This window comes from Carassius auratus, chromosome 43 (assembly GCF_003368295.1).
Source record: "Carassius auratus strain Wakin chromosome 43, ASM336829v1, whole genome shotgun sequence".
Classification (NCBI taxonomy): domain Eukaryota; kingdom Metazoa; phylum Chordata; class Actinopteri; order Cypriniformes; family Cyprinidae; genus Carassius; species Carassius auratus.
Genome location: NC_039285.1, coordinates 18,837,388 through 18,864,690, shown reverse-complemented (window position 1 = coordinate 18,864,690; position 27,303 = coordinate 18,837,388). Strand labels below are relative to the sequence as shown.

The window sequence follows — 27,303 nt, the reverse complement described above, 5'->3', positions numbered from 1 at the left end:
ATTTCCAAGGTGGATATTTTGACATATTCTGTATGTATTTGTCGGCACAAGAGAAAAAAAAGCAAATTCGATGTCAAGTGTTTTGAGACGCCTTTCTCTGCGTTGCCCTGAACACCAGAACACCGCGAGTAATGAATTGGGCTCCTTCAAATCTTTTTGTTTGTTCAAATTGCGATTTGTATTTGTTCGTTCAGGTGCAGGTGGGACTTCGAGGAGAACTTCGCAGAAGAGAGCTCGGTTCAGTGTCGCTGTCCGTGATACGCGGTGAACACAGCACACGAGTAACCAGCTACTCTGTACAGCTTTTTTTGTATTATTATTCTTTTTTTTTTTTTTTTTTTTGCAGAGGCTCTTAAGAATACTGCACTGATGTCAAATAACAACCAGCAAGAAGCTGAGAGGGACTCTCAAAATTGGTAAAAGGGATAGGGGAGGACTGAGGGTGTACTGAATGCACAGATGTCTGTCTGCAGTGTAAGCAGTATTGAAAAATGTATAGTTGCTACTGCTTCTCTCTGTACCCATTTTTTTTTTTTTTTTTTTTTTTTTTTTTACTGTGCAAATGTTCAAGGCTTTCAGTGTTTGAAATACTGGTTCAAAAACAGGTTCAAAATATGTTACATTATTGACAGTTACATTCATTTTAACAATTAGGTATCAGAATATAGCATAATATGATGGGTAGTTTTAATAAAATTGAAATTTGAAGAGATTTGAATATAACTGTGTGCTCTAATCCTTTAAAAACGTTTCAAACTTTTTAAGCAGATTGTCTTGTTGGGTCCACCCTGTCACCCAGATAGATCCCTAGTATGGCACCACCTAAAACCCAGTGAAATCCAGCATAAAACCCAAATGGGTAAGTTGCATTTACCCACATGGGTAAGTTGCACTTAGAACCCATACTAAGATGTATCCCAGATGGGTTTTGCATGTGATCTCTAGTTGGGCCCAACTGAACACAAGATCAGATGACGTGCGGAGGCTTTGTGAGACTCAGCCTTACTAGATTTTGGAAAATAGTGTTAATTTACCTGGTTATTTCTTTCGTGTTCACTCGATTCAGTTATGTGAACTACAGCTACAGTAACAGTACAGTCACTTTTGGACATCAACAAATGGTGTTCCAATATAGCTGGAACATCATCCTTTCGATTTCAGTAAACTCCCAACAGAGCTACAGAGATCACCACAGACAAGCGGATCACTTGCACCAACCGGAAGAGTTTGGCATCGACGTCGGCGTAAACAATGATGTGGAAAGCATGGAGGGCTATGTGCGAAGCTAAAGCTAAACCCACACGGGTCATCTCTGTCCAGCATCTTCCTGGCCAATGTATGGTCTCTAATGAACAAGCTGGACGAACTACAGCTCTGGACCCCACTCAGAAATGGCTTATGGATTGCAATGTTATGTTTTTCCCTGAAACATGGATCTGTAACGATGTCCCAAACAGCATGGTGCATATGGATGGATGCTCTTTGTTCAGGGCCGACAGAGTAGCAGCAACCTTTGGTAAATAAAATGGTGGTGGAGTATGCTTCTATGTAAATAAATCATGGTGTACAGCACTCCACTACCTAAAACCCACTACATGAAAACCCACATGAGTATGTTGCATGGTGCCAACATGGAACCTCTGGACAAACCCACTTATAACCCATATTTGAGCCCATGTAGTAACCTTGTAGTACCCACATAAAAATAAATCTGGGGCCAAGATGGGTCTTACACATGTTTCCCAGTTTGGGCCCAACTGTTGGCAAGGGCAATCCCACATGAAGTCCATGTGGGCAACTGGCATTGGACCATTATAGAACCCACGAACAATCCCATATTCGGCCCACTTTTTCAGACCATGTCAAACCCACATGGACCCCACACACAAATGTAGGTTGGGTAATATCGATTTGAATGTAAATTATAATTTTAATTCTAATTATTAAATGGATGTCACCTTATTGGAACAATGAAGCCCTATCTGGACTTACCCTAACCCCACCCGATACTTTTTTTAAAAACTTTTTGATTATTTCCTTAATTTTCATTGAAAATAAATGCTTTTCTGATGTGAAAAAATTCCATAAAAATTTGAGTCCAGGCATTTTACTTTCTGCACCAGAAAAGCTGACAAATATTGGCTGACTTCTGTAGTGTTTGCATGCGATTATTTGCACAGCCCTAGTGTAAATAGATACTCAGAAAAAAAATCACGCTATTTAATGTACTCTAGGGGTCCCCCTGGTGGCTTATGCCAGGGCTATTCAATACGCACAACCGGCGCAGCGTCATAGAATGTCTATGAACAGGTCCACGCCCGCTTTTAGGGGAAAACAATCCGCCATACAGTACTGGATAGAGGAAGTGGGCTAACCTTACAACATGCCAAAGGGTTGTTGTGTGGTTGGGTGCACCATTAATGTTTGTAAAACCCCAAATTTGAAATTCAGGGCTACCTGCCATCATCATCAATATCTCGCTGTTATGGAAATATCATGAATTACGTATGATGCTAATCGAAAGATAAGCCAGGCTAGTTGTATGGCTGGACAGGAAAGTGCACTAAGTACTCTAAATATAAAGACATAATATATACTTTTAAAGATGTTTACTTTCAAATACGAAGCAAAATCATTCACTACATGGCTCACCTGGTGACTCAATGAGGTAACATTATGAGTAAATGTCCGGTAAGACTCTTGGCAATGGGTGGGGTTGTTACACCAATTTGACACTGGGAGAATGAAGGCACAGGTTTTTAAATTGACCAAATCAAGTTTGTGGATGTATCTTTCATGCTCTGTGGCCGGCAGGATGGACATATTATTACTTGAAATGTTTTGTCTTAGGGATTTCTTAAGTTATTCACACCTGCCGGCTGTGTAGAGACGTTCCTTTTTGCTGCTAATTTGTATGGAAGTCTAGTCTATGGGAAATCTAGTTTATTTTCCCCTAAAATGGGGCTGTGACTAAATTGACAGTTACGTTCCCGGATTTGCAGGTTGCACATATTGGTGCTAGAGCTGTAATCGGGCCTTAAAAGTTAGGCCCGACAGGACCCGAGCCCTACAGGTTTCAGCCGAGCCCGACAAGTACATTTTGACTGACAGTTTTTTTAAAGCCCGAACCTGTTTACAGACCGACATTATTCAAATAGAGCTCTTTTGCCTTTTGTCAACAATGAGTCATTTATTCATGTTATAACATAATTTACTCATAACTAACGTAGACCAGACCACTTGGAAGTTGGAATAAAGAAATAAAATAAGTCCTCTGTGACATTGTAACATCTCAGCAATCTAGACATAGGCTCATTTAACCTATAAATAGACCAACGCACCAATAAAAACGAGTCATTAAAAAAAAATTTAATTAAGATAAATTTTTAATTAAGATGGGTATTTGGCAATAACAAAATTAAGATAAAGGCTCCGCCGGATTTGCTTCGCATTAGCAGATGATATTTAATAAAAGAATAATGCCAACATTAGCGTAAATACTCTGTCAACATTATGCATTTAAGACTCAATGAATATTTAGTTATCATTTGAAAAACCTTTACTCACAGAGATTAGGCTAGGTCTACATGTTTTTGTGGAGGAAAATGATTGAATCCACTGTAGATGTCTTCAGCGCGCTCCTGCGCTTACTGATGGTGCGTCATTATTCACTCATTATTCTCATTATAAACATGATCAAAACTTTTCCACACCTCAGAGTTTGCTTTAGTTGCTGGTGCAACCAAAACGTAATCACCAGAGGCAAGCTTCCATTACACCTGCTCAGCATTCATTTTCACATCTTTCTCGCGCTAATCGAAACACATCACATGACCGCTCGTTTACCTCGCAAACTGGAGAGCAAGCCCAAGCCAGGCCCGAGCCGAAAACAGCTTAGAGCACGCGGCCCTCCTGTAAACGCGATTGGGCTAGAACGCACGTGCTGGAGATGTACTTATAATCACAGGAGCATTTTTACTGACGAGATGCACATGAAAATCGCATTCAAATTTTTTGCACAGCACTACCATCTAGTTAACAAAGCTAAACAGCGTTGCCCTTTGTTTAATAAGTTACAGAAACTGTTAAACGCACCAACTTAAATAATACAATACACTTACTTGTTGTGCTCCATAAACAACGCCTTCTCCAGACAAAGAGAGAACTGCTCCATCTTTCAAGAACAATCTTTGTGCGAATCCAGCATTAAACTGATTGAGATTGAGGAAGCTGTCCTCAGCAAAATGTGCTGCACGTAGTTTTACATGTGGATTATAATTTTCGGGAACCGAGTTAAACATAAATTCGACCATTAATCTTCAAGTACAGCATCCCTGGGAAGCCCTAACAAAGGCAATCGGACTCCGAGATGAAAATAACAGTGTTTCGACTACATGTCGGAGCGCAACAAGACCACAACCCCCTGTTTGTGTATTCCTGTGGACGGTGGTTAGTTAATAGTCAAAAAACTGTTTTAGTGACGTCATTACTGCAGGAACTAGAGGGATGTAGTCCAAACTGGTCATTTTTTGTAGGCAAATTCTGTTAAATAAAATATCTGGCTTGGCATTGAACTTTGAGCTTTAGAATTTTACAGATATTATTTATACTCTAACAACAACATTACACACTAACTAAAGTTTAAAACATGGGATCACGAAGAACGGGACCTTTAAGCAGGGGAACCCCACCAAAAATTGCAATTTTTAACTGGGGTCCCCCTCGAAATGCAATTGAGCCAGTTTGTGCTTGTTTTGAGTAGTGATTGGGCAGGTTTTCTTTTGAAAACCTGGCAACCCTGATAGAGACGCAACAAGGACAATCTACCAGACCGCAACATCAATAGACGGCAGTGACGTTGACAATCGGTTTTGTTTACTTTAAACTAATATAAAGAGAGTGCTATTGGTAAAAATGTCTTTCGAGAAATAACGCAGACTGGATGAAGGTGATTAAATGCAATATATCGGTAGTTTGAATGTCTGCGCATTCGGCTGAATGCATGCTGGCTAGCTGCTTAGGACAAATGCGGCAGTAGTACTTCAAACGACAAAACCACAAGCAATCATGTCAAAATGCACCCATGGCCCCCTTCAAATTTCAATTCTATAATCCGGCCCTCAAATGAAATTAATTGAATAGCCCTGGCTTATGCCTTTGGCCGGCTTTACAAGTAAAATATGTATGCCATATGTGTATCACTAACAGATATGTGAGTGATTATTTTCTGGATGAATTTATTATCTTACATTCCATGTTCATTTAGTACAATAAAAAAAAAAAAAAAAAATTCTTAAAGATTGCATTAATATATATATATATATATATATATATATATATATATATATATATATATATATATATATACATATATATATATATATATATATATATATATATATATATATATATATATATATATATATATATATATATATATGGAATATTTAATAAAATACTTCTATATATGCTGAATGAGCACTTTATTATACTTCTACTACTGGGCAGTAGTATAATTATGTGTAGTCATGGAAGTATATTAACGCATACATGTTTTTTTAAACAGTAAATATTATAAAAATTAGCACAATATTGGTAATAATTTGTATAAAATATAGCAGTATTTTATATTAGTATTATAGTATTTCAGTGGTGTGAGACCTGACAAAGTAAAATCATTTGATATCTAATTTTGTGTGTTTTAGAGGGCTTTTGTTGGTATTTTACCCATTAAGTGTTTTTTGGTATTCTGCTCTGGTCTAAAGACAATAATAAAACACTTAGGGGCAAAAATACAGAGAATCAGACCAAAGCTTGAAGCTAAAATAGCAAATATCTCCACGGCCACCGTGAATTTCCCTGGAGAGCTGACATAAGCTGGAACAAAAGTGATCCATACAGCACAGAATATGAGCATGCTGAATGTGATGAATTTCGCCTCATTGAAATTATCAGGTAGCTTTCGTGCTAGAAAAGCTAAAACAAAGCAAAGGAAAGCTAGCAGGCCAATATAACCTAGTACAGCCCAGAAACCTATAGCTGATCCTAAACTGCATTCTAGAATTATTTTTTCTTTGTAATGTTGCATATTATTGTAAGGAACTGGTGGGGATATTGTTAACCAAAGCACACATATAAGTATCTGTATTAGAGTGAAACCAAAAACACTGAATCTCTGTTGAAGAGGCCCAAAACATTTCATGACATTACTTCCTGGAATTGTAGCTTTGAAGGCCATTAACACTACTATTGTTTTCCCCAGAACACAAGAGATACAGAGGACAAAAGTGATGCCAAATGCTGTGTGACGTAACATACAGGACCACTCAGTGGGACGACCAATGAAAGTAAGTGAACAGAGGAAACACAGAGTCAATGAGAAGAGCAACATGAAGCTTAGCTCTGAGTTGTTGGCTCTTACTATCGGAGAAGCCCTGTTTTTGTAGAATACTAAAGTTATGCTAAAAGCTGCTAAAGAGCCAGCAATAGAGAAAGCAGCCAGCATAGTCCCAAGGATCTCATCCCAGGAGAGAAACTCCACTGGTTTAGGAAAACACTTGTCCTTCTCATTATTGGGCCAATACTGAGGCAGGCATCTGAGACAATCTAAAGAATCTGTAAAATGAAGAAAACAGTATTCAGCAGTCATTCAAGAACATCAAGAATAAAACAGAGACTTACATGTTATGAGCAGACTAATTTCTTTTAAAATGACTTTAAAATACTCTAGGGGTCCCCCTGGTGGCTTATGCCAGGGCTATTCAATACGCACAACCGGCGCAGCGTCATAGAATGTCTATGAACAGGTCCACGCCCGCTTTTAGGGGAAAACAATCCGCCATACAGTACTGGATAGAGGAAGTGGGCTAACCTTACAACATGCCAAAGGGTTGTTGTGTGGTTGGGTGCACCATTAATGTTTGTAAAACCCCAAATTTGAAATTCAGGGCTACCTGCCATCATCATCAATATCTCGCTGTTATGGAAATATCATGAATTACGTATGATGCTAATCGAAAGATAAGCCAGGCTAGTTGTATGGCTGGACAGGAAAGTGCACTAAGTACTCTAAATATAAAGACATAATATATACTTTTAAAGATGTTTACTTTCAAATACGAAGCAAAATCATTCACTACATGGCTCACCTGGTGACTCAATGAGGTAACATTATGAGTAAATGTCCGGTAAGACTCTTGGCAATGGGTGGGGTTGTTACACCAATTTGACACTGGGAGAATGAAGGCACAGGTTTTTAAATTGACCAAATCAAGTTTGTGGATGTATCTTTCATGCTCTGTGGCCGGCAGGATGGACATATTATTACTTGAAATGTTTTGTCTTAGGGATTTCTTAAGTTATTCACACCTGCCGGCTGTGTAGAGACGTTCCTTTTTGCTGCTAATTTGTATGGAAGTCTAGTCTATGGGAAATCTAGTTTATTTTCCCCTAAAATGGGGCTGTGACTAAATTGACAGTTACGTTCCCGGATTTGCAGGTTGCACATATTGGTGCTAGAGCTGTAATCGGGCCTTAAAAGTTAGGCCCGACAGGACCCGAGCCCTACAGGTTTCAGCCGAGCCCGACAAGTACATTTTGACTGACAGTTTTTTTAAAGCCCGAACCTGTTTACAGACCGACATTATTCAAATAGAGCTCTTTTGCCTTTTGTCAACAATGAGTCATTTATTCATGTTATAACATAATTTACTCATAACTAACGTAGACCAGACCACTTGGAAGTTGGAATAAAGAAATAAAATAAGTCCTCTGTGACATTGTAACATCTCAGCAATCTAGACATAGGCTCATTTAACCTATAAATAGACCAACGCACCAATAAAAACGAGTCATTAAAAAAAAATTTAATTAAGATAAATTTTTAATTAAGATGGGTATTTGGCAATAACAAAATTAAGATAAAGGCTCCGCCGGATTTGCTTCGCATTAGCAGATGATATTTAATAAAAGAATAATGCCAACATTAGCGTAAATACTCTGTCAACATTATGCATTTAAGACTCAATGAATATTTAGTTATCATTTGAAAAACCTTTACTCACAGAGATTAGGCTAGGTCTACATGTTTTTGTGGAGGAAAATGATTGAATCCACTGTAGATGTCTTCAGCGCGCTCCTGCGCTTACTGATGGTGCGTCATTATTCACTCATTATTCTCATTATAAACATGATCAAAACTTTTCCACACCTCAGAGTTTGCTTTAGTTGCTGGTGCAACCAAAACGTAATCACCAGAGGCAAGCTTCCATTACACCTGCTCAGCATTCATTTTCACATCTTTCTCGCGCTAATCGAAACACATCACATGACCGCTCGTTTACCTCGCAAACTGGAGAGCAAGCCCAAGCCAGGCCCGAGCCGAAAACAGCTTAGAGCACGCGGCCCTCCTGTAAACGCGATTGGGCTAGAACGCACGTGCTGGAGATGTACTTATAATCACAGGAGCATTTTTACTGACGAGATGCACATGAAAATCGCATTCAAATTTTTTGCACAGCACTACCATCTAGTTAACAAAGCTAAACAGCGTTGCCCTTTGTTTAATAAGTTACAGAAACTGTTAAACGCACCAACTTAAATAATACAATACACTTACTTGTTGTGCTCCATAAACAACGCCTTCTCCAGACAAAGAGAGAACTGCTCCATCTTTCAAGAACAATCTTTGTGCGAATCCAGCATTAAACTGATTGAGATTGAGGAAGCTGTCCTCAGCAAAATGTGCTGCACGTAGTTTTACATGTGGATTATAATTTTCGGGAACCGAGTTAAACATAAATTCGACCATTAATCTTCAAGTACAGCATCCCTGGGAAGCCCTAACAAAGGCAATCGGACTCCGAGATGAAAATAACAGTGTTTCGACTACATGTCGGAGCGCAACAAGACCACAACCCCCTGTTTGTGTATTCCTGTGGACGGTGGTTAGTTAATAGTCAAAAAACTGTTTTAGTGACGTCATTACTGCAGGAACTAGAGGGATGTAGTCCAAACTGGTCATTTTTTGTAGGCAAATTCTGTTAAATAAAATATCTGGCTTGGCATTGAACTTTGAGCTTTAGAATTTTACAGATATTATTTATACTCTAACAACAACATTACACACTAACTAAAGTTTAAAACATGGGATCACGAAGAACGGGACCTTTAAGCAGGGGAACCCCACCAAAAATTGCAATTTTTAACTGGGGTCCCCCTCGAAATGCAATTGAGCCAGTTTGTGCTTGTTTTGAGTAGTGATTGGGCAGGTTTTCTTTTGAAAACCTGGCAACCCTGATAGAGACGCAACAAGGACAATCTACCAGACCGCAACATCAATAGACGGCAGTGACGTTGACAATCGGTTTTGTTTACTTTAAACTAATATAAAGAGAGTGCTATTGGTAAAAATGTCTTTCGAGAAATAACGCAGACTGGATGAAGGTGATTAAATGCAATATATCGGTAGTTTGAATGTCTGCGCATTCGGCTGAATGCATGCTGGCTAGCTGCTTAGGACAAATGCGGCAGTAGTACTTCAAACGACAAAACCACAAGCAATCATGTCAAAATGCACCCATGGCCCCCTTCAAATTTCAATTCTATAATCCGGCCCTCAAATGAAATTAATTGAATAGCCCTGGCTTATGCCTTTGGCCGGCTTTACAAGTAAAATATGTATGCCATATGTGTATCACTAACAGATATGTGAGTGATTATTTTCTGGATGAATTTATTATCTTACATTCCATGTTCATTTAGTACAATAAAAAAAAAAAAAAAAAAAATTCTTAAAGATTGCATTAATATATATATATATATATATATATATATATATATATATATATATATATATATATATATATATATATATATATATATATATATATATATATATATATGGAATATTTAATAAAATACTTCTATATATGCTGAATGAGCACTTTATTATACTTCTACTACTGGGCAGTAGTATAATTATGTGTAGTCATGGAAGTATATTAACGCATACATGTTTTTTTAAACAGTAAATATTATAAAAATTAGCACAATATTGGTAATAATTTGTATAAAATATAGCAGTATTTTATATTAGTATTATAGTATTTCAGTGGTGTGAGACCTGACAAAGTAAAATCATTTGATATCTAATTTTGTGTGTTTTAGAGGGCTTTTGTTGGTATTTTACCCATTAAGTGTTTTTTGGTATTCTGCTCTGGTCTAAAGACAATAATAAAACACTTAGGGGCAAAAATACAGAGAATCAGACCAAAGCTTGAAGCTAAAATAGCAAATATCTCCACGGCCACCGTGAATTTCCCTGGAGAGCTGACATAAGCTGGAACAAAAGTGATCCATACAGCACAGAATATGAGCATGCTGAATGTGATGAATTTCGCCTCATTGAAATTATCAGGTAGCTTTCGTGCTAGAAAAGCTAAAACAAAGCAAAGGAAAGCTAGCAGGCCAATATAACCTAGTACAGCCCAGAAACCTATAGCTGATCCTAAACTGCATTCTAGAATTATTTTTTCTTTGTAATGTTGCATATTATTGTAAGGAACTGGTGGGGATATTGTTAACCAAAGCACACATATAAGTATCTGTATTAGAGTGAAACCAAAAACACTGAATCTCTGTTGAAGAGGCCCAAAACATTTCATGACATTACTTCCTGGAATTGTAGCTTTGAAGGCCATTAACACTACTATTGTTTTCCCCAGAACACAAGAGATACAGAGGACAAAAGTGATGCCAAATGCTGTGTGACGTAACATACAGGACCACTCAGTGGGACGACCAATGAAAGTAAGTGAACAGAGGAAACACAGAGTCAATGAGAAGAGCAACATGAAGCTTAGCTCTGAGTTGTTGGCTCTTACTATCGGAGAAGCCCTGTTTTTGTAGAATACTAAAGTTATGCTAAAAGCTGCTAAAGAGCCAGCAATAGAGAAAGCAGCCAGCATAGTCCCAAGGATCTCATCCCAGGAGAGAAACTCCACTGGTTTAGGAAAACACTTGTCCTTCTCATTATTGGGCCAATACTGAGGCAGGCATCTGAGACAATCTAAAGAATCTGTAAAATGAAGAAAACAGTATTCAGCAGTCATTCAAGAACATCAAGAATAAAACAGAGACTTACATGTTATGAGCAGACTAATTTCTTTTAAAATGACTAACCCAGAAGTAGGGTCAATTACATGATGCTAATTTGTATCCTATATTAAAATAAATAAATAAAACATACCTGTATATAAAATGCAATTCATAAAGTACATACAATGGCTTGATTTAACCACTTTAGTTTTTTTATGGTTATTAAAGTAAACAAAAATAATACAATTAAAAGTTATTAAAACATTAATGAATTGAGTAATCTATTTTAAGAGCTCATCATACCATAACATCATACTGTAAGTTTCAGAATTCAAAATTGCAAAAAACTGCTTTTATTAAGACCAAGCTGGCAAAATAACATGTATTCTATATCTGGGTTTTTATTACATAATAGAGAGCACAAGACTGCCTGCATAGACATAAATCAATGCCTATGTCTTAATTATTGTAACTTTAGCCTGCCTAGTAAAGCATAATAGGAACAGACAAAATGACTTCTACAGCAGGATTATTGGACTAAAAATATGTTAGCCAATCATAACGTGGCTGTTTTGAAGTCTTAACAGGGACCCGTCCATTTAAACAGACAACTAATTCTGAGGGCTTGAATCAGAGTACAAAATAGTCATTTATTTCTACACTATGAACCTTTTTTATAATGTAAAATCACTGTGAAGTATTGTAAGTCCAGAATACGTTACAAAATAAATAAAAATGCAGTTCATGGCCCTTCTAAATTATAATGTCATATTAAAATGCATTTTATATAAGGGCGTACAAAAAAAAAAAAAAAAAAAAAAAAAATCAATCAACCGGGGTGAGAATTTTCCTGATATCACGATAAAAAAAAAAAAAAAAAAAAAAAGCTTAATGAAGTGAAAACATACCTTAAAAAAAGTAGTTCATTGAAATATTATTATTAAAATATTTTAACAAACTGCTTCACATATCACTAGTATAAGTATATTGTGTACACCAACTCAAAGTAATTTGGTCCAATGAACCAGTATTAATCAGTATTAAATTGCATAAAGAAACTGTAACAGAGAGACATTAATAAATAAGTGTGACCAAATATTTCTAAGAACTTTTTCTAAGAACTTTTCAAGCTAGATTGTTAAAACATTTTTAAAAGATCCTTTTCTTTATCCTAGTCAAAAATCATTGACCAACAAGCATATGATTTATTTACAAGAATGATCAGACATGTACCTGTCTCATTGCTAATCTCACCATCTGCGCAGTTAATACAGTCATAACAGCAGATAGGTCTTCCTTTTCTCACAGCCTTCCTTGTACCTGGAGGACAGCTCTCACTGCATACAGACACAGGCACCTGCAAAAAGGATAATTCATTATAGAACAACACCCAGAACAACTACACAGAATAGAACAAAAACCTTTTATACCTTTTCACTGCCATCATACCAAATTATAGATTTGCTCAGACTGAATTCTTGGCCTTTAGGCTTGGATGCATCATATTGACCCACTGTCACAAAATCAACTGAACCGTCTCCCTGAAGCTGCCAATTCACAAGTTCATATGTGGCCACAGGGTCTCCATTGGTATCAAATGAGACCGAATAATTATTTTTGATAAAGTTTACTTGCTTCAGCTGATAAAAAACCTGCATAATAGGCATGAAAAATACAGACTGGTGTAACTTATTGAATAATCAATATATGTTATAGTAGGCCTATACAAAAAGGAAATATTGCACCATATTTAGAATTTTCTAATCTCTTTGTAAATGTATTGGGGAAAATATTAATAAAATAATGTTTTTTTTATTTTACCTGCCAGGGTTCAACTTTGATGTTTTTGTCGCACTGCTTTTTGTTACAGATAATGCCGTGGAGGGCATGAGCTATAGCATATGTGGCTTTGTACACCATGTTAGTGATCCGTAACTGGGACGTGTCTGTGTAGGGGTTCTGTAAAGCACGCAGGTTCTCCCTGCCATCACAAGCTGGCATATCAGCAGAAGAACCTGTCTGTCGTTTTAGACTACAGCTGAATGAGCTTTCCCAGAATTCTGTCAGCAGGGGAAAATTCAGCGCTTGTTCTGGAGACATGTCAAGTAGAAAATTACGAAAACCTGGGATAACAGACCGGGGAATTGCAAAACCCACAGCACCGATACACAAATTAAACCGCAGCATTTGTGGGTCTGTAACCCATGCCTCGCTCCCAATCCACTGTAACGGGGGAGGAGGCTGCTGGCTCAGCTCTTCTAGCAGAAATCTCATATCACCTGCTGCCATGAAGGCAACTATTACATGAACTGTTGACCTACGAATGACATCCGCGACCCTTTTCAGTTTGCTGCGTGGCTGAGTCCTGTAGTAGGCCTCGGAATATTCCACACAGATTCCCTCCTGCTCTGCAGCTTTCAGGAATGATGCCATGCCATTGTTCCCATAGTCTGAGTCACTGCGCACAGCCCCGATCCACGTCCATCCGAAGCGCTTAACCATCTGTGCCAATGCTGCCGCTTGATGGTGATCGCTGGGGATGGTCCTGAAGAAAGTAGGATGCTGACGCTTGTCACTGAGACATGCGCATGTTGCGTAATGACTCACCTATAGAGCACAGTAAACAAATAAATAAGTATATTTTACATTTACATGCATGATATCTTATGACACAAATGTCAAAAAATATTTTTGCATTTTCATTGTGATACAGCACCAAACTTTTGTCTACAAGTTTTAAAGAAGACTAGGAAAAAGTCAAGAGATCAATCACCTGTGGAATTCCAAAACGACCGAAAAGTCTTGAAGTGCTTATAGCCGCAGTGGAACCAGATTCTCCAACTAATGCGATAACTGCAGCAGATTTTACACAGGATCCAGTGTCGTTGAATAAGAGATCTAATCCATTGGTAAGTTGAACAGCTACTTTCATTACCATTGGCACAGATGCACAAGAGTCATATATGTGGTACCCTAAAGTAATGCCTGGTAAGAGATCAGAGCTGTTGTTGATCTCTTGGATGGCATACTGTAAGGCACGAGCAAAGCGTAGCTCTCTAAAGTCCATGCTGTTTAGGAAAAAAACTTTATTACAACATTTTAGAAATAAAATATAAAAATCTATAAGTTTTGTTTGTCTGATTCTCATTAGCTAATTTTACATTGGATTATTTACGAACAATCAATTTAACATATTCAATCCTTTATTAAGGATTGTATTCTTGTATTTTTAAATACTCTAACCTGCCACTGCACACTAGTGGTTGTGGCCGTCTAGTGTAGGTGTGCTTCTCTGTCCTCAGATAATAATGAATGGTAAAAGCCCCTCCAACAACAAAGTCTCCATCCTTGAAGAGAGCAGGGAGCTGTGGGTCACCTTGGAGGATACAGGTGCCTAAATTATCCCCAAACTCAGGGGAAACCCTTGTAATAAACATTAATGTCACTGTCAATAAAAGACTAACATGCATGTCTCCTGATATCAACCCCTCCAAATGTTAGCTGAGAATTGTGCCTTGTTTTATATACCCACCAGCCAATGCTGTAGTATGTTTCAATTTGGCACTGGAAAATCTAAGAGGGTGTGGTTAATTGGTTAATATTTTACATCATATTTTCATAGAATGAGAATTTATCTCATAAGTTGCAATACACCATAAACGGGACTTGTTACAAAAGCATGTTTGTTTAAAATTTCAGATTTTGCATTAATATCCTCTAGTTCTTTTTAAAGATGTGTATTTTCCATCCTATACTTTATCAGACACATATATATATGTATATATATATATATATATATATATATATATATATATATATATATATATATTATTAATATTATTATTATTATTATTTAAAAAGAGTGTCTGTACTGTTTTTTATATTTCAGGCATTTTTTTACTTTTACTCCACTACATTTCCTAATTAAAATGTATAACATATTTTCCGCACTATAAGGCGTACTTAAAAGACTTTTTCTCGAATTTTCTCGAAAAATGTTGACATTCCCTTTAGCATAGCTCCATGTAGTGGATGCATAATGCAAACCCAGTCAAACGTTTGACTGCAGTATCTTCTATTCTATGCATTTTATAATCCGGTGCGCCCTATATATGAAAACAGTTCTAAAATAGGCCATTCATTGAATGTGCGCATTATAATCCTGTGCGCCTTATAGTGTGGAAAATACGGTACTTTTACTTTGGTACAGTTCCCCTAAGTATATACGTTACTTACTAAAAAATAGTCAGAACACAGTCTAGAGGAAAGCAGTTTTGACGAATCAGTGGTCTGGCGTTTGCAAGTTAGACTCATAAAACACCCTTGCTCATGTGCAAACAAGTGCACACTGCACACAAACCACAGAGGATCATTCCACTCAAGTCGAGAAATGGATGTGCAATAAAGCAATGTCTGCGATAATATGGTAAGTGCTGTTGTAATGATGTGCAATCTGACGTTATCAAATAGCCTATATCACCAAATCTTTCAGGTATATAAAATGGAAAAAATTGTTGAAACTGAATATATATATATATATATATATATATATATATATATATATATATATATATATATATATATATATATTAGGGGTGTAACGGTTCACAAAATTCACGGTTCGGTTCGATACGATACACTGATGTCACGGTTCGGTTCGGTTCGGTTCGATACGTTTTAGATACAGCAAAATGTAAAAACATCTCAACTTTTCAGAATGCCGCAAGCGCACCGCGGGTCATGTGACAAGAACCAACCAATCAGCTTCATCCTTTCCCGTAACAACGTTGAGAGCTCAGCCAAGATGAAGGAACAGCTGATCATAGTTGTATATGGATTGCAATTTTGAAATAAATTCAGTAGCAGAGCTACTGCAAGCGATTTTTAGAGCTGCAAATCCATTTATCCTTCGCTGAAATTTCCGCGTCTCATGGAGAGAGCACGTCATTGTTGCTTAGCAAAGACAGACGCCTCAGGAGAAAGACGCGCTTAGCGTTTTCCATGCGTTTTTAGGCACGATATGTGAACGGCCCCTAAGGCGCTCGCTCACTCAGCACGCGCTGAAGGCTCGTTGCAAAATGTCTAATGCATTTAACAGACCAGAAATATAAGATCCTAAAATAACCAACAGGTCTGGTGTTTGGGTTGGATTCCCTGTAAGCTATAGTTTCTAAATGCTGCAGGGATAGTTTGCTGCGTGCATGTTTCTCTTTTTTTTCGTCTTTTCCCAGATAGTACTGACGCATATATCCCAGATATTTCCGCTGGTGTTTTTTTTTTTTTTTTGTATTCCCGCTGGTGTACCCTGTCATGTTGCAGATGCGACATACCGTTGTTTTTTTATCCACCACTCTCTTGCCATCACCATTATAGCTTAAAGGGAATCCAAAGTGCACCCAAACACCAGACCTGTTGGTTATTGGAGGATCTTCTCATTTCTAGTCTGTTAAACGCATTGGCTATTTTGCAACGAGCCTTCAGCGCGTACTGAGTGAGCGAGCGCCTGCTGAGTAGCCTAACATAAACATATAAGATGGTGTTTTTTTCTTCTTCGGGAGTGTCAGGGGCGTTGCCTGTTACGTTGTTTGGGTTATTGGGCTACCTTGTTGAACGCATATCATTATATTTCTCTCTCTCTCTTTTTTTTTTTTTTTCAAATATAATTAATTACTCCAACGAACCGTTCGGTATACATAATGCGTACCGCGTACCGAACCGAAAGCGTCGTACCGAACGGTTCAATACGAATACGCGTATCGTTACACCCCTAATATATATATATATATAGTTATGCTTGGAGATTTTAACATCCACCTAGATAAACCTCTGTATGCTGATTTCCAGTGGTGGACGAAGTACACAAATCAAGTACTTGAGTAAAAGTACAGATACGTATAGTAAAATATTTCTCCAGTAAAAGTACTCCTTTTTCAATTTTACTCAAGTGAAAGGAAAAAGTACTAAATTTTTTACGTACTTAAGTAAAAAAAGTACTGAAAGATAGATGTTTGAAATTTTATATAGGATACTTAATTTAATTTTATATTAGCAAACTTTTTTTATAATCCTACTGCTCAAAGTACCTGGGATTTTTTCCAAAATAACCACTATATGGAGTCAAGATATATTTTTGTTGTTGATATGGACTACGTTGACGAGAGTAATGTTCACTGTGAAGCTTACACTGTGATGTACCTGAGAGAAAACAGAGGTGACCATCTGATCTTCACCAGTAAGAACAAAGTATTTTAAAGTTTGTTGTTTTACAGAACATCACAACTATATATGATAATAAGGCCTGAAGTTAGGAAAGACATTTTAGGAATTTGAACATGCACGAGTTATTTTATATAATCTGTGTTAGGTTAAAGGCTTTTTTTTTTTTTTTTTTACCTAAAACACAGAGAAGCTGATTGATGTGTGTGCATCGTCTGCCCTCGAGCATTTCAGTGGGCTTAAATAGATCACCCTTTAACAGCGGAGTTAGTTCCCAAATAACTGAAAATTTTGACCTAAATATGATTTTCAGTTACAATAATTAATCCTAAATTTCGACATTAATAACTTACTTTTAGTAACATCAGACCCACGCGCGCTCACAAGATCTCCCGGTTCTTACTTCTGGTGACTCGCACTAAACGGTTCATTTGAATCAGTGAGTGGTCGACTCCAGAACAGCTGCAATCGGATCATTCTAATTCGTAAACGAATCGTTTGGTGCGATTCACGGTCCGATTTAAAAGTTTATTTTGAAAAGACTCAGTTCGTTCATGATGAATCAGACACCGCTTCTGCGTGTCGGAGCACGTGATATATTATAGGGAGTAACGATATGTTCTATGAAATGTAGAGAAGTAAAAAGTACGATTTTATGCTTTGGAATGTAGTGAAGTAAAAGTAAAAGTTACTCGAAATAAAACTACTCCAGTAAAGTACAGAGACTTGAAAGTAAAGCTACTCCGTTACTGTCCACCACTGCTGATTTCCACACTCTGCTTGCCTCTTTTGATCTCAACCGAGTGTCAACTACTGCTACTCACAAATCAGGCAACCAACTGGACCTTATTTACACACGACAATGCTCTACTGATCATGTTCTGGTTACTCTACTGCACACGTCGGATCACTTCCTCCTCACTCTTAACCTCAACACGGTCCCTGACACATCACTTACCCCTCCATATGTCATCTTACGATGTAACCTATGCACACTTTCACCCTCCCGGCTATCTGCAATGGTTTCATCTTCACTTTCTTCCCCTAAACTATTTGCATCTTTGGATGCTCTCTTACATCTTGTTTAGACACTGTTTGCCCCTTATCTTCCAGGCCAGCCTGTAACACCCCTTCTGCCCCTTGGTTATCTGATGTTCTACGCAAACACCGCTCTAAGCTTAGAGCTGCTGAAAGGGTTTGGCGCAAATCCAAAAACATTACTGACCTTAATGTCTATCAGTTGCTCTTATCTTCCTTCCGCTAATGTCTCCATTGCTAAAATTATATACTACCATAACAAAATTAACAATTCGTCTAACGCTCGCATGCTTTTTAAAACATTTTCCTCACTTCTTTGTCCTCCCCCTCCTGCTTCATCTCTAATAGCTGACGACTTTGCAACGTTTTTCATTAATAAAATTAAACACATTAGTCCATAGTTTTCCACACCACAATCAGTCAAGCTCATATCACCAGCAACCTTACACTCATTTACATCCTTCTCTTCGCTTTCTGAGGCAGAAGTCTCAAAACTCATCCTTTCTCATCATCCTACTACTTTCCCGCTTGATCCTATTCCATCTCATCTCCTTCAAGCCATTTCTCCTGCAGTTGTATCTGCACTCACTCACATCACCAACACATCCCTCCACACTGGTGTTTTTCCCTCATTTAGACAGGCTCGTATAACTCCACTACTTAAGAAACCCACCCCCAACCCATCTCTTTTAGGGAACTACAGACCAGTTTCCCATCTTCCTTTCACACAACAACCTCCTTGACAGCAACCAAACTGGCTTCAGAAGTGGACATTCAACTGAGACTGCCTTACTCTCAGTTGTTGAAGCTCTAAGACTGGCAAGAGCAGAATCCAAATCTTCAGTACTTATCTTGCTTGATCTGTCCGCCTAACCACCAGATCCTCCTATCAACCCTACTGGCAAAAGGCATCTCAGGAACAACACTTCAATGGTTTGAGTCTTACCTATCAGATAGGTCCTTCAAAGTATCTTGGAGAGGTGAGGTGTCCAAGTCACAATATCTAACTACTGGGGTGCCTCAGGGCTCAGTTCTTGGACCACTTCTCTTCTCTGTCTACATGGCATCAATATGTTCTGTCATTCAGAAACATGGCTTTTCATACCACTGATGTGCTGATGACAATCAACTCTACCTCTTATTCCATCCTGATGATCCGACGGTAGCTACTCGCACCTCAGCTTTTTTAACAGACATTTCTTCCTGGATGATGGATCATCACCTTCAACTCAACCTTGCCAAGACAGAACTGCTTGTGATTCCAGCAAACCCAACGTTTCATCACAATTTCACCAAGTTAGCTCATCAACAATAACACTTTTCAAAACAGCTAGAAGCCTTGGAGTTATGATTGATGATCAACTGACCTTTTCAGACCACATTGCTAAAACTGTCCGATCCTGCAGATTTGCTTTATTCAACATCAAGAAGATCAAACCCTTTCTTTCGGAACATGCTGCACAACTCCTTGTTCAAGCTCAAGCATACGCTCACCTTAAAGAGAGCAGCCTGAAAAATTGAGCGCAGCTGGAGGAAAACAAAACTGGAGGTATTTCATATTGCTTGGCGGGAAAGTAACCTATCCTACAGAAAAGCATTAAAAACTGCTAGATCCAATTACTTTTCTTCTCTTTTAGGAAAAAACAAACATAACCCCAGGTATTTATTCAATACAGTGTCTAAATTAACAAAAAAATAAAGCCTCAACAAGTGTTGACATTTCCCAACACCACAGCAGTGATGACTTCATGAACTACTTTACTTCTAAAATCGATACTATTAGAGATAAAATTGCAACCATTCAGCCGTCAGCTACAGTATCGCATCAGACAGTGCACTATAGACCCCCTGAGGAACAGTTCCACTCATTCTCTACTATAGGAGAGGAATAATTGTATAAACTTGTTAAATCATCTAAACCAACAACATGTATGTTAGACCCTATACCATCTAAGCTCCTAAAAGAGGTGTTTCCAGAAGTCATAGATCCTCTTCTGACTATTATTAACCCTTGTGCATTGTTCAAATTCACTACCCTTTCGAGTTGTTCGTGGATGAAAACATCCACTCAATTAAACTGCTGTAAAAATTTATCAGATTCATATTTTTTTCAATTTTTTTTGCATAAATTTGTTAATCAACTTCAGTCCTGATCAAAACTACCAAATGTTTAAAAAATGATGTCACTGATTTGAGGGAAAAGACACACAAAATTACATATTTTCAATATAAAAGTAATTGTGGCTGGATTTTTTTTTTTTTTTTACTTTTTATAACAGTCTTGGGAATATCAAAGATTAGTAGCAACATTGGCTTTGATGAATTTTTAGTTTTTGTGCAGCATTAGATTTAAATATTTTCTCCCTAATTAGTTGTTGGTGGCTGTTTTTGCCCCATTGACTTCCATTATAACGACATTTTTTGATTGCAAAGCCATGACACCATATAATCATGCATTCTTGATTGTTTATGGTTTTCCCTTTTGGGAAGAGGTAAAATTTGTTGTTTTTACAGTTGATCACTAGGTGGGACCATTAACCCTTTAGATAGGCCTGTGCAAAAAAAGGCTTAGTTTCTGGCTTGTATATGGAGTTATATGGAGTATAACAGCAAATTATAGTGTTTGTGTGTGTGAGAGATTCTTGATTGTTGGTGGTTTTCCCTGTTTGGAAGAGGTAACATTTGTTATTTTTACAGTTGATCACTAGGTGGGACCATTAACCCTTTGGATAGGCCTGTGCAAAAAAAGCTTAGTTTCTGACTTGTATATGAAGCTATATGGAGTATAACAGCATATTATATTGTCTGTGTATGTGTGTGTGTTTGAGAAAGAGAGAGACAGAGTGTGTGAGAGAGACCTTTGAAAATCAAAATGTACACCTGAGCTCTCAGAACTACATGGAGTAAACAAAAGTGTATTTATTCACCTGCTGCCTTTTAATGGTTGTGGAAGTATTCGGTTGTTAAGTGATGACGTAAGAAGCACTGTTTCCAGGTCTAGGCCTCAACTCGCTTCACTTGAGAATATGACCTCAGCAGCCGTTTATGAGCATTGTTTATTCATATTGATAATTTAAGCTAAACGCTTTCAAACTTATGATATACACTACAGTCTCCGTGCTCACAGTGTCCCAAACACAAATAATTTATATAAATATTTTTTATATTTATATTTTCATTGTCTGGCTATCTGGTACTTTGGAATGGAGTTAAAGGTTAAGATTCTAACTTTTTTGCTAGTATTCTTTAACATTGTGAGTTTATATTAACACCTTTTGTTGTTTTCTCGTCGTAACTGATTTGCGTCTGATTGAAGCGTTTGGACACGGAAGCGCTGCTACGTGGCGTCAGACTTAACAAGGGAATAGACTAAACAAAAGCAAAGTACGTGGATTTAAACACTTGCATGGCATCATGGTGGTCATTTAATGGTGAGAAGAGCAGCAAGCAACTTGTACCAAAGTTTTAGAAGTGATTATGTAGCGTGACCCCTCCAGCGAGCTGCAGCTTATTTGAAGTTGGTATTGCATTTTGGTCCATAATACATTATGTTCATAAATTTAATGCAAAGTAGATTTTTTTTTTACAGGATTTTAAGGTTTTAAACTGGCTTTACCATCAAGAAAAGACGAGCATTTCACATATAGGCCATCTGTACTTTTCACCATCAAAAGGCAGCATGTGCATAAACAAACTTCTTTTTTTATTGTTTACTCCATGTAGTTCTGAGAGCATGAGGTGCATATTTGGATTTTTTCCAATACTGTACATCAAGGTAAGTGCACAAAGGTCTCTCTCACAGCCTCTATTTCTTTCTCTCTCTCTCTCTCTCTCACACACACGTCACACACACACACACTATAATTTGCAATTATACTCCATATAACTCCATATACAAGCCAGAAACTAAGCCTTTTTTTACACAGGCCTATTTAAAGGGTAAATGGTCCCACCTAGTGATCAACTGTAAAAAATAACAAATGTTACCTCTTCCAAACAGGGAAAACCACCAACAATCAAGAATCTCTCACACACACAAACACTATAATTTGCTGTTATACTCCATATAACTCCATATACAAGCCAGAAACTAAGCCTTTTTTTGCACAGGCCTATCTAAAGGGTTAATGGTCCCACCTAGTGATCAACTGTAAAATTAACAAGTTTTACCTCTTCCCAAAAGGGAAAACCACAAACAATCAAGAATGCATGATTATATGGTGTCATGGCTTTGCAATCAAAAATGTAGTTATAATGGAAGTCAATGGGGCAAAAACAGCCACCAACAACTAATTAGGGAGAAAAAAATTAAATCTAATGCTGCACAAAAACTAAAAATGCATCAAAGCCAATGTTGCTACTAATCTTTGACATTCCCAAGACTGTTATAAAAAAGTAAAAAAAAAAAAATCCAGCCACAATTACTTTTATATTGAAAATATGTAATTTTGTTTGTTTGTTTTTCCCATATCAGTGACATCATTTATGAACTTGGTAATTAAAAAAATTAAAATCTTGGAATTTTTTAAAACATTTGGTAGCTTTGATCAGGAATGAGGTTGATTAATAGAGTTATGCAAAAAAAAAAATGAAAAAAATATTTATCTGGTACATTTTTACAGCAGTTTAATTTAGTGGATGTTTTCATCCACGAACATTAACGAAAGGGTAGTGAATTTGCCCACAGTGTACCATTGAGTTTTTGAAAAAATTCAAAGCATTTTCCCAAAATATGGGTCAAAATAAGATTTGTCACCAAAAATCATTCATTTAGCTCAAACACAGAGAAAGTTGTGGCCAAAATAAGACTCAACTTTACCCCCTTGTGGACGAAAACGTCCCCAACAACCCACAAGGGTTAATTCCTCATTGTCATTAGGATATGTCCCCAACACCTTCAAACTGGCTGTTATTAAGCCTCTCATTAAAAAAAAAACAACTTGACCCCAAAGAACTAGTTAATTATAGACCAATCTTGAATCTCCCTTTTCTGTCCAAGATACTAGAAAAGGTGGCATCCTTACAATTATATTCCTTCTTAGAGAAAAATGGTATATGTGAGGATTTCCAGTCAGGATTTAGACCATATCATACTACTGATACTGATCTCCTTAGAGTCACAAATGACCTGCTCTTATCATCTGATCTTGGGTGTATCTCTCTATTACAGTGGTTCCCAACCTTTTTCAGCTCGCAGCCCACACAATCACACACATATGTTTGCGTGGCCCACTTCCAAAAAAAAAACTGACCCCGCTATTGTTGGGTTAATAACTTAGTACTCAGAAGCTAGATTGTTAACTGTACTTATTGAATGAACTATGGCTGTGCGATATGGAAAAAAATAAATAAAATAAAACCTATCACGATTTCTTTGATCAATTTTGCGATTGTGACACATACCAATATGTTTTTACAGTCATAAATGCATTCAGGATTAATTTGAACCATATTTCCAAAAGAAAACCAATTAAAGCTTTATCAAAAAGTTGTAACGTCTCTAGAACAGACACAAATCAAAATTATCACTATAGTAAAGATGTAACAAAATGTATAGACTTATGGCAAAAAAAAAAAAAAAAAAAAAAAATATTGTGTCCAGGGACTTTTTTTTTCTTTTTTGCCATGCATTGTTCATAGAGCTCATTAATTGTAGCGGTGCTTCAGGTGTTTGCAGTGTGTATACAGTATGTGTATGCGGTCAGCAGCAAGAGCGCATAGATATAACGCAAAAGCACATTAAAATAATGCACGAGTGTGAATCTCTCTGTTCGCACGCAGATTTCCTTTGCTCTGTCACAAAACCAGACGTGCTTGCTCAGATACACGCTGCTCTGCGCGGAAAGAGTGTGCGTACTTAAAACGTGTCTCCTCTCACTTAAACTGCATCCTGTGCGCTCACAACTCTCTCTCTGCCAATGTGTTAGATATTAATTATTTTCGCACGTTTTTATTTCTAGCCTTTTACCGCGTGCAAGTGTGAACGCTCTGATCCGTTAACATGGGCTCAAAAAAAAGCCGCATCACAGACAGTGTGTAAACCTGGAGATAGGCATATGCACAGTCTGTTCTGTTCTCGCACTAGGCGCTGCATTCTGATTGGATCAGATAGCATACTGCGTGAGGTCAGGGCCACGGAAAATCGTGCTATAAAGCGATTTAGAAACGCGCACTCGGGCTGGCACCGCTCAGCAAAACGGGAAAACCAGATCCTGGCAGAGCTCAGCAGCGGACAGTCCCCGGAGCAAAAAGTCAGGAGGAAACACAACAGCCATTTATGCATGTTTGAATTTGTTGTTCTGTAGCATATGCAGCACAAATATCTAAGATAAATTAGTGGTTTATTCTTAAACCAATCAATGAGCTCGAATAGTGGAAGCATAGTAACAGTTTAATATTTATTTTTGGTTATTTAATTATATATATGAAATTATGTTATGTTATGACTTAGACATTTTTAAATATATTAACAATATTATTAAAATATTATTACCCACTAGGGGGCCGCGGACCACAGGTTGAAAACCACTGGTCTAATTTATTTCAATGATCTATGCTAAGCTAAGCTAAAAGTGCTACCGTCAGACCCAGAGATTGGGTAAATGGATTTGAAAATGGTAAAACTCAACTGTTTAACTCAAGAGGAGTTGGAAAATGAGCCTAAAAAAATTAAAAATTTGGGTCTTGTTACATGTTCAGAGAACAACGTTTACATTATATGTAAATCAGGATGCACACTGCATTTAATAGGAAAACAGTGTCAAAAGGCAATGCAAAAAGGCAGTTCATCATTGAATTCAGTAATGTCATTTTTCAGCTCAGTTCAGTTTAAATAGTATCTATGCAAATAAAGTCAACATTATCATAGGAAATAAAGTATCCCCAACTAAGCAAGCCAGAGGTGACAGCAACAAAAAACCAAACCTCCATCGGTGACAGAATGGAGAAAAATCCTTGGGAGAAACCAGGCTCAGTCGGGGGGAAAGGTCTTGACTGTGGATCTGTCTCTTGGTCTCATCTAGTTGTCCTGGTCTCTGTCCTGGTTTACCTAATTTTAATCACTGCAAATTAAAAACAGTACTCCCCAAATTTCACCAGCATGTTTCCTGCCACACCAGAGGAGACAAAACTTTGGATCATGTTTATACAAACATTAATGGAGCTTACATCACGAGCCCCCTCCCCCACCTCGGACAGTCTGATCACCTTTCTTTGTTTCTCACCCCTAAGTATTCACCCCTCATCAACCGTGTGAAGCCATCAGTGAGGACCATCAAAGTGTGGCCAACTGGAGCAGACTCTTTACTTCAAGACAGGTTTCAACACACTGACTGGAGTATGTTTGCTTCACAGGCTGCCTGTGGCTCTCACACAGACATTGATATCTACACCTCCTCTGTACTGGATCACATCAACTCCACCATTGACAGTGTAACAACAGAAAAACAGATAACAACATACCCTAATAAGAAGCCATGGATGAACAAGGAGGTGCGACTTCTGCTGAAAGCCCGCAACACCGCCTTCAGGTCAGACGACGCTCAGGCCTACAGTAAATCCAGGGCTAACCTGAAAAGGGGCATCAAAAAGGCCAAGTACTGCTACAAGCTGAAGGTAGAGGAACAGTTTTCCAACTCTGACCCCCGACGCATGTGGCAGGGCATCCAGATCATCAGTGACTACAAGTCTAGCAACTCCACTCCAACGGTCATGGACGTCTCCTTCCTTAACGAGCTAAATGACTTTTATGCTCGCTTCAACAGCGACAGCAAGGAGACGGCCACCAAAATCTCAGCCTCTTCAGACCACCAACCTCTCAAACTCAGCTCCACAGATGTCCACACTGCACTGAGCCGGATCAACGCACGCAAGGCTGCTGGCCCTGATGGCATTCCTCACAACAATACCTGGACGTGTGCTTAAGGCATGTGCAGAGCAGCTTGCAGGGGTCTTCACAGACATTTTCAACCTGTCCCTCATCCAAGCAACTGTGCCTACATGTTTTAAGTCCACATCCATTGTGCCAGTACCGAAACACTCCTCCCCAACGTGCCTCAATGACTATCGTCCCGTAGCACTCACACCCATCATTATGAAGTGCTTCGAGCGACTGGTCCTAGCACACCTCAAAGACTGCCTCCCACCCACACTGGACCCACACCAATTTGCCTACCGCAGAAATAGGAGCACAGAGGATGCAGTATGCACAGTGCTGCACTCTGCACTCACACACCTTGACCATAACAACACGTATGTTAGGATGTTGTTTGTTGACTTCAGTTCAGCATTTAACACCGTCATTCCCTCCAAGTTGACCACAAAACTTGGAGACCTGGACATTAACACCTCCCTCTGCAACTGGATTATGGACTTTCTGACCAACAGGCCTCAGCATGTTCGGTCAGGCCACAACCACTCCACCACCATCACACTTAACACTGGCGTTCCACAGGGCTGTGTGCTGAGCCCATTCCTCTACTCCCTTTACACCCACGACTGCAAGCCTGTGCATGGATCCAACTCCATCATTAAGTTTGCAGATGACACCACGGTGATTGGCCTCATCAGTGACAATGATGAGACTGCCTACAGGGAAGAGATACAGCACCTGGCCACATGGTGTGCTGACAATAACCTGCTACTTAACACCAATAAGACCAAGGAGCTCATTGTGGACTTCAGGAAGAAGAATGGAAGCACTCATGGCCCCATCCACATTAACGGGCTGGCTGTTGAATGTGTCTCCAGCTTCAAGTTCCTGGGAACCACCATCTCGGAGGAACTGTCCTGGGCCACAAACACCTCCAGCCTGGTCAAGAAGGCTCACCAGCGCCTTTTCTTCCTCAGGACACTGAAGAAGAACCAGCTGTCTTCATCCATCCTGGTGAACTTTTACCGGTGTGCGATCGAGAGCATCCTGACCAGTTGCATCACAGTATGGTATGGGAACTG

General features: G+C 38.3%; 2 protein-coding genes across 2 annotated transcripts; both read right to left on the bottom strand.

Moving 5' to 3' along the window:
- Positions 1 to 5,668: 5,668 nt before the first annotated feature.
- LOC113061316 (extracellular calcium-sensing receptor-like) lies at positions 5,669 to 7,507 on the bottom strand. Its single transcript, XM_026230336.1, has 2 exons — positions 7,483 to 7,507; positions 5,669 to 6,615 (listed from the first exon to the last, which is right to left on the bottom strand). The coding sequence occupies exons 1-2, from the start codon at positions 7,505 to 7,507 to the stop codon at positions 5,702 to 5,704; spliced, it is 939 nt and encodes a 312-aa protein (XP_026086121.1). The 3' UTR covers positions 5,669 to 5,701.
- Positions 7,508 to 10,130: 2,623 nt separating this feature from the next.
- Positions 10,131 to 14,621, bottom strand: LOC113061832 (extracellular calcium-sensing receptor-like). The gene is made up of 6 exons (XM_026231288.1): positions 14,341 to 14,621; positions 13,871 to 14,165; positions 12,919 to 13,704; positions 12,528 to 12,749; positions 12,331 to 12,454; positions 10,131 to 11,077 (listed from the first exon to the last, which is right to left on the bottom strand). Exons 1-6 carry the CDS (start codon positions 14,565 to 14,567, stop codon positions 10,164 to 10,166), a joined length of 2,568 nt encoding a protein of 855 aa, XP_026087073.1. The 5' UTR covers positions 14,568 to 14,621; the 3' UTR covers positions 10,131 to 10,163.
- Positions 14,622 to 27,303: the final 12,682 nt, after the last annotated feature.